This window comes from Homarus americanus, unplaced genomic scaffold (genome assembly GCF_018991925.1).
Source record: "Homarus americanus isolate GMGI-L3 unplaced genomic scaffold, GMGI_Hamer_2.0 scaffold24694, whole genome shotgun sequence".
Taxonomy (NCBI): domain Eukaryota; kingdom Metazoa; phylum Arthropoda; class Malacostraca; order Decapoda; family Nephropidae; genus Homarus; species Homarus americanus.
In genome coordinates this window covers 9,662,753-9,671,058 of record NW_024732780.1, presented here as the reverse complement: position 1 = coordinate 9,671,058, position 8,306 = coordinate 9,662,753, and the positions used below count along the sequence as shown (strand labels likewise).

General features: G+C 36.9%; 1 protein-coding gene and 1 non-coding gene across 4 annotated transcripts in view; one reads left to right on the top strand and one right to left on the bottom strand.

The window, feature by feature from the left end:
* Nucleotides 1-706: 706 nt before the first annotated feature.
* On the top strand, nt 707-780 carry Trnai-aau. Its single transcript has one exon. It is a non-coding gene; the product is annotated as a tRNA-Ile (tRNA).
* A 3,539-nt stretch (nt 781-4,319) lies between these two features.
* The window catches only part of LOC121869088 (multidrug resistance-associated protein 1-like), a 55,242-nt gene continuing 51,255 nt past the window's right edge, over nt 4,320-8,306 (bottom strand). For all 3 annotated transcript variants that reach the window (XM_042370236.1, XM_042370238.1, XM_042370239.1), the window contains one exon: nt 4,320-7,477. In XM_042370236.1, the coding sequence (XP_042226170.1) occupies nt 7,366-7,477 (112 nt within the window). In that variant the 3' untranslated portion in view covers nt 4,320-7,365. The remainder of the gene's footprint in view (nt 7,478-8,306) is intronic.

Genomic DNA, 8,306 nt, shown 5'->3' with positions numbered 1-8,306 from the left:
TGACAGGTAAACAATACATTATTAATGGTAAACTGCTGGTACTCATTGAGGTACAGTATAACATTAACCACTTCTCATACATAACGCCAATTATGGTTTACCATGACATAATTCTGTTCAGACATCACTTTTAAATAATAAGAGGCAAGAGACATACTCAGGGCGTAAGTTATTCTAAAACTCACCGCTGTAATGAAAACTTATTCAGTTATATATGGCTGCGGTGGAGCACATACTACAGATTATCCTTATCTAATGCCAACCTAGCCTAACTTAAACTATCCTCCAGGAAGTATTAGGGTGATTGAACCAGAGCCGTAGTAGATACGGGTCTGGTTTAGTCGTATGGTGAAAAAGATGGGGATTTAATTTTCAGGTGATCCCAAACTACCTACCCATCACTACTACAGCAAGACGTCTCTTATCCTTGCTACATAGTATCCTGTACTTTTACATAGAACCCAGTACTTCTACACAGTACCCTGTACTACTACACAGTACCCTGTACTACTACATAGTACCCTGTACTTTTACATAGCATAATATCCTGTACTACTACAAAGTACAATTTACTAACAAATGGTACCATGTACTACTAAGTAGTATCCTGTCCTACCACATACTGCCCTGTACTATTACAGGTTAAAATACGCGACCCTCACTGACAAAGCCGCTCTTTAATTCCTAGCGTAGGTTCATGCACATCGGCCTGTTAGCTCAGTTGGTTAGAGCGCCGTGCTAATAACGCGGATGTCGTGGGTTCGATCCCCATATGGGCCAGATTAGTAACCTTGTTAGCGTTGGAGGTTCTTTTTATTGGCTCAAGCTGGGTTGTACTGTTTACTCTAATGGGCTTCAAAATAACACTAGACAAAACTTATCAAGAAGAATGGAGGGATCCTACTTGGCTCGGCATGGCCACCTCTAGTGGATGGCCTATAGTACTGTGGGGTGTAGTGGAGTTCTCCCCAGTGTGTGCCTCGTGGTCTAGGTCAACCAGCGCCGCCTACGGAGCGGGGGTCAACTATCTACCCAGGCTATAAAAGACCTGACCTCGTGGTGACCTCTCTTCTTCTACCTACACCAACCAACACCTCCTCCTCCTGCCTGGCGGTCCTCAGAGCGCCCTCACCAACCAGCTCTCTCTACACCACGCTTGTAACCACGCTGCCACTTCCCAGTGTAACGGGCCGAGTTTTCTCTTTTAATAATTTACCATCCAGATATTCTTTTCTGTTAGTATTCTATTTATTCATATACTTATATGTTCTTTGTAGCATTCTTTCCAATGAGTGTCCTGTTTTATATAGTTATCCTTCTTCAATTCTTTACATATATACTTATTCTTATATATTCTTATATGTTCTTTATCTTATATACCTTATATTCTTATATAAGTAACTCTTATGCTTCTCGGCTTATGTTTTCCGAGTCAATGTTCTTTCTTTTCATTTCCTTTCATATATTATAATCTCTTCCATATATTTTGTTCTAGTTATATTCTAAACCATGGATTAACCTGGGAAACCATGTCTTTCTTATTACCACACTTATTATACTTACACCGGTAGACCTGCCACCACCCAGGATTTTTCTAGAATACTGTATAACATATCTTAGTTAACTGTTAGGTAGCGAGCTTCTAGGCTTGTGAGTTAGTTATTTTCTGAGAACCAATGTGGGAAAGGATAGAGTGGTGATACTCGTAGATTACTAATTCAATATTTATTAACACAGTGATTGGATAAGATGCATCTTAGAGTCACTCAGACAAAACAGAACTGCAATTTATTTCTTAAGTCATCAAACACTTCAAGAACTTATTACCTCATTAAATACCTCCAAATACTTATTACTTCATAAGACAATTGTGGTGTTGTCACTCTGCCACATGATATTCAGTACTGGGTATACACCAGATATCACTGGACCCTCAGGTCTTACCTTACCAAGTAGCAAATTAACTCTTCACTTCTTGGTTATATCATTATACTCTCAGATTATCATTTCATGGTCACTACCGATGAATACATAACACACTGGACAACTCCACAATTATCTCAACATACAATACCTCCTGTTAATTCGCAAGGAACAACATGGCACTTTTAACTCTCATTCAGTGGTTCAATACTTAACCTGGGATACTATATTTCTGCTAGTTATCCCCCAAACAAGATACAATAATACTTAGGCCCATGTAACTGTGAGGAGTGCCCCAGGGTAACGCTGGTCTCTACAACAAATGAAGATCGCTGTTAGGGGTCGGTTGTAGACCGACACACGCCCAGGGAGTTGGCGCCTGATTTGCAGGAAACGGACTTCCCAGTTTAATCCTGTCGAATTAACGGCATCGTTGAGGAAAAGTCACGAATGCCTAAAGGTCTAACTTCACTATACAAAACATACACCTGGCAACGGTTCAGACGATATCTAAATCTCTATATTACTCGACTTAATTGGCACAGAATTCACTATGTTAACACATGAACACTGATATTCACCAAAATTGACCAAGTTAAACTGAATTAATAGGCGGCGGGGAACACACGTTAACATACCTGGAGAGACGTTGAGGAAGAGTCACGAATGCGTGATTCTCCCTCGTGTAGAGGTATATACGTGCACCCGCTGGGCAGCTTGGGCCTCCGTATTCATACCAGAAAGGTCGATCTTACCAACAACATAACTTCTCTACCATTTTGGATCACTGTATACTTAGTTATGAACTCCAGTGTTCTTGATCAGGGTAATTTCCTATGTCTATTCATATAATCTAATCAGAGGTTGAGCTTGCCAGGAAAAGGTGGAATATACACGTCGATAACATTAATTCTGCAAGCTCAGGCCTGAGGCGAACAAGGAGCTATTCACGGGGAGGCGCTAGATCTTGGAGATTATACCAGTTGACAGAACAGTTCAGGAGATTAATGACTTTCTTAAATAGACAACTGACACTAACTGAGCTATAAACATCAGATTCTCTGATGTCGGGGCGACAAAATGATATAACTTCAGGCGCGATCAGAAACTCATGGATACCCCCACGGACGACATAAAATACGCCGCTCTAGCTGGCAAACTCGACACTCACTTACTTGACACGTTTTACTAAGGATAAGGACAGTTGAAGCGTTCTACCCCACTCACAATGGATCTTGAATGTTCCAACTGTAAACAGACATATCTAAGTTGACTCAAAACAAGGGTGTTCTTTCTCACACTCAAATTCATTTTATAGAGAGGTTGGTTTTAGTAAGTCAGAGAAAATGGGATAACGGAGGACTGAGGTGTCTTGAAGTGATGAGAAAACGGACTCCTCAGATGGAGGACTCAACGAAAGCCGAGTTACATGTTTTGTGGTCTATTGAGCGTAATATGAATCATTTGATTTTGGCGCTAACTGTAGTGTAAGACTGTGGTCGTTACACCAGCACCAAGCTGCATTGTATATCCAATACAACATGTTTACAGAGAGCACATTGTGAGTTTCCTTTCTCCATCCCATCCTGAGTGTGAACCAAATACCACATACCCCACAAGATGATATGTTTGACAGTTGATGCCAAGGTCTAGTGCTTATTTATCTGTCCTTAAGAGTGACTTTAAGTTTTTCTCTTATAAAATGTCACAGAAGTGACCGGGGTGAATATAATTTACATTACTGGAATTCTTATGATAGTAATTAATTTGAATACTGGTATAAACATGCTATAGTTTGCACTGGACAAAAATTTTAGTAATCATTTGGTACTATACATTATTTTGAGTATGTGTACAGTACAGCTTTGCCCTTAGGACAGTGTAGCATGCCCAGAGAAACATTAGGCACAAAATTTTAAATATGATGAGCCAGATTGATTCGTGCAAAATAGGAGATTCGCTTTAAATTAAAACATTGTCCATAATTGTGGGTGTCGCTTTAAATCAATAATCTTAAATTGAATAGCTTTAAATCAACGTTCTACTGTAATATTACTTCCTTATATAATACAGTACTTCTTTATTATAATTACTTCCTAATTTCCATTTTAACCAGGTTATTTAGATGTAAGTAAATTTGTATACCACCATGATGCATCTATGTGACTTATGTTAACTAATCTAACTTGACCCAACGCAACTTATCTCAATGTAACTTAAGTTTAAGTGATCCCCAGGTCCCTAAAGTTCAGATGCTCCCTTGGGTGTCTAAAATTAAGTTGGTTCCCACAGGTGCCTAAAGTCCAGTTGCTCGCCCAGGTCATGAAAGTTCAGTCGATCCCCTTTGTGTGTCTTAATGAAAGAACTTTGTAATTTTGGGAAAAAGAAAAGCATTCTAAATTAATTTATTTTTATTAATCCATCAAGGATCCATAAACATTTACACAAAGTTAAATGTTCACTTTAATTTTCCCAATTTGTAGCAACAGCAAGGAAAAGAGCTAATTGTTGACTGAAATTTATATATAGTTGGACCTCAAACATTTTGGTCATAATATCATGTATCATACAATAATTCAACACATGTTTTAAAGGTTTACTTATGATGTGTGGTGATAAGTAAATTAATGTTGAGGAAAGAGGGTATAAAGAGAGGGCATAATGTCTGGTCCCCCACTTCAAATAATGATAATGTACATGAAAGATTGATTTTACAGCAACATTGACATTTACCTATTTATTTTCATATCAACACAGACTAACAAAAGGTTCAACTGATAATCCATGAAGCCATGAAAATAAATCATCCTGACATGGAAAGGATAGTGAACAGACAGAGATTATGTATTTTTAATTGAACCATTTGTTGGTGTGTGTCAAATTAAGTAAAGTGTTAATATGCAGTAAAATTGTTTTTTCATGTACAGTAGCTAAAACAACTATCTGTGCAGGTAGGGGTCGATATGCTCCGAAATTTAATGTGTGACCAATGACAGCCCTCATATACCTAAATTTATCGTCCATGGTCTCTTATTGTTTCCCAAAAAGTATGCACAGATAGTTGTTTTAACTACTGTACATAATTTTTATTTGGGGAGGGTATCCAGACTTTCTGCCCACCCCACATACTCTTTCCTAAACATTCAGTTACTGTTCTTATCACCACACATCCTATGCAACCTTTTAAACATCTGTTGACTAATATCAGCCCACTGTTTTAGGTCCAATATATAAATTTCAGTCTACAATTATCTTGTTTCCTCATTGATGCTTTAACCTTGTGATAGATGAATGCTACATCAACATACAGAAATATCTTCTAAATATAATCTTTTCCATCTCAATCAAATGCATTCATCATCATTAATGCACTTACATATTGCAACATTTCTCATTGTCAGTCTACTTATCAGTTTCCCTATATTCCACAACTCAAATACTTTCTAAGATATATATAACATCACAGTACTCTAAGTACTAAACAAAAAAGTGGAACATAAATCTTCAGAGTTAATATGATGACTTTAATAAACAGAAAAACAACCATATGAATTAATTTTTAGAACATTATTCAATGTAATTACAAGAATGGTAATAACACTAATTTTACTTCTTAGCTACAAGAAGATTCCCTAGGTTGAACAATATTGCAGTAACTACTTAAATACAGGGTGTCCATAAAGTCCCATTCTAATTTCAAACTTTAATTATGTGCAAACGGAAGAAAATATTGAAATGCAGCTTTTTTTTGCATTTGAAGAAGTAACTATTCAAGTTTTGTTTTTCACCTAAGCAAATGCCAAAAACTGCATTTCAATATTTTATGCCATAATAAAAGTTTGAAATTAGAATGGGACTTTATGGACACCCTGTCATACATATAATCACACACTGTACCTACAGGCAGTGTGGCAAATTATTTTGACACTTTGGTGCACCTCAGCACAAGATGTCACACAGGGGTTAGTCATTCATAGTAATATCAATTATATGCTAAAAGATACATTGAAAATTTTAGGCAATGTAAGATCACAAGTGCTGAAAGGCATAACTGAATTGGATTAAAACTGCAGTTAGTTATACATCATGGTGTTCATGAGAATTTATGAGACTTAAATATTACAATTGCACAATAATAATTGTACTGTACTAAGTTCTTCCAATATACATATTCTGCAACATTGTACATGTCTGTATATTTTCATGAAGGAAATTGATATAAATATTTTCCATTAATAACTTACAAGCAAAAGCTCAGGTCAACTGAGGAGTCCCTTCATAATTAACCAAGTACATAATTCCTAAATTACATCTCCCATGTTACCTACCAATCATAATCCAGAAGGAGGGACAACTTATGGCTTCCTTTACTTTTTTCTACTTATCTTATGGCTTTCTTTCTCCTTTTCATGGATTACATTATCACAACCTCCATTCTCTATTTCCCATGGCCTTTCTTACACAAGTAGGTGACTTTCTTTGGTAACAGATTCAACTCACTTAACACATTTAAATTGAGGATCATACACACTGAACACATTCTAATTCTGGATCATGCATACTGAACACTTGGTTAATTTGGGATGAGGTATCTCTTACTTCACAATCACATATATTATTTAAAAACACACCTTCCTGAATTTGGGACTGCATGTCTGATATCAAGAACATGTATTTATCAATATGCAATCATGTACTGTATCTCTTTTTCTTTGAGATCATAGTAAGTCCTCGCTTAACGTTATGGTTACGTTCTTGAAAAACACAAAGTTAACAAAAAACAATGTTCCCCAGCCTCCCTTTGCCCCATAAAATATGTTACATATACATAAATTCAATGGAATTTTTTTATAAAAAATAGCATATATTATACATCCAAAAAGATAAATAAACTAAATCATTTTGAATTGTACTCACTGATGGGCAGAGGTGGAGCAAGTGTGTGGTGGGTTTAAAACCTCCATTTTTGTAGCAAGGCTTACTGTATGGTCTTCCATTGCTTCTTCACAACACTAGCATCACTACCACTTGATGAGCACTTGGAAGCCATTTCAAATGGTTACAGTACAGTATTTATAGCAAAAACACTAATGCATACACGTACGCTGTGGAAGCCTAACAAAGACTATTAAGGACACTTGGGGACGTTCCGCGAGAGAGCGTAGCGCGCCAAGATGAGTGTGTGATGCGCCATACAAAGTAGTTGATGACGACGTTATAACGAATCAGTCGGGACGTTGCTGGAATCATGGGTATCTAAAGAGTAGCGATGTTATAATGAAACAACGTTGTCGGGGGCAACGTCAAACGAGGACTTACAGTGTATGCATGTAATTTTCAGAATAATGTGGAGATCTACCATGTGTTGTAAGTACCCAGTTAAGTACTGTCATGTATGTATGAAAAGTTTGTCTCTTTGTTAAAAATTTCACAACTTCACAATCAAACAAGACCAGCATCTTTGGCCATCCCATAAAATATGGAATTCTTGTTATTTAATAGGGTAGCAGGGGTGTCAAATTCCTTGATTTCTCCTTTGTCCAGAACCAGAACCCTGCAAAAAATAGTGTATGTTCAGTATAGTATATATATATGAGTGATGAATTAGAGACAAAGAATATTATGGAAGTAAAGTAAAGTTGGGGTTAGTAGAGAGGAAGTGTTAAAATTTTTTTTTAAATACTGATATACTGTATATGGTAATGCATACACATATAATATACTGTTAATACTGTAAACAAAATAATGTATACTACTATTATACCTGTACTGTACCCACTAGCAGATGCTAGAGTAGGCAGACATTGTCCACTCTGCTGAATGTAATACATAACTGTAATCACTTTTTACATCTTAACACTTGCGATGGAAGTGGGGTTGGGAATTAGTGGCTCATGTTATTGACCTGATCTGATGCAATGTCAGATCATCCAGTGTATATAAACTCTTCTCTCATTTGTCGGGGTAGGGGGTAATTAGTGGGTCTCATGACCTGAAGGTGTTTCCCACTTGCTGAATGTACAGTACACTTTTTATGTCTTAACACTGCTTAACACTGTATTCTTGGATTCACATTGCCAAAACAAACCCAGCACCAATCACAGTCAACAACGAACATATAAAATACTCCAACGAAGGCAAAATACTGGGACTCATAATGACAAGAACAGGCATAGAAAAACACACAACACAACGCAAAATACTTGCCTAATTACAACTCACAAAACTACGAAGATTCATCAAAATGGACACCAACATTCAACTACACTTATTCAAAGCACTTGTCCGCCCCCACCTGGAGTACCCACCAATACCACTCAGTACAATCAGCAGAACCAGTCAACTTAAACTTGAAGAAGTACAAAACAAAGCTATCCGTAGAG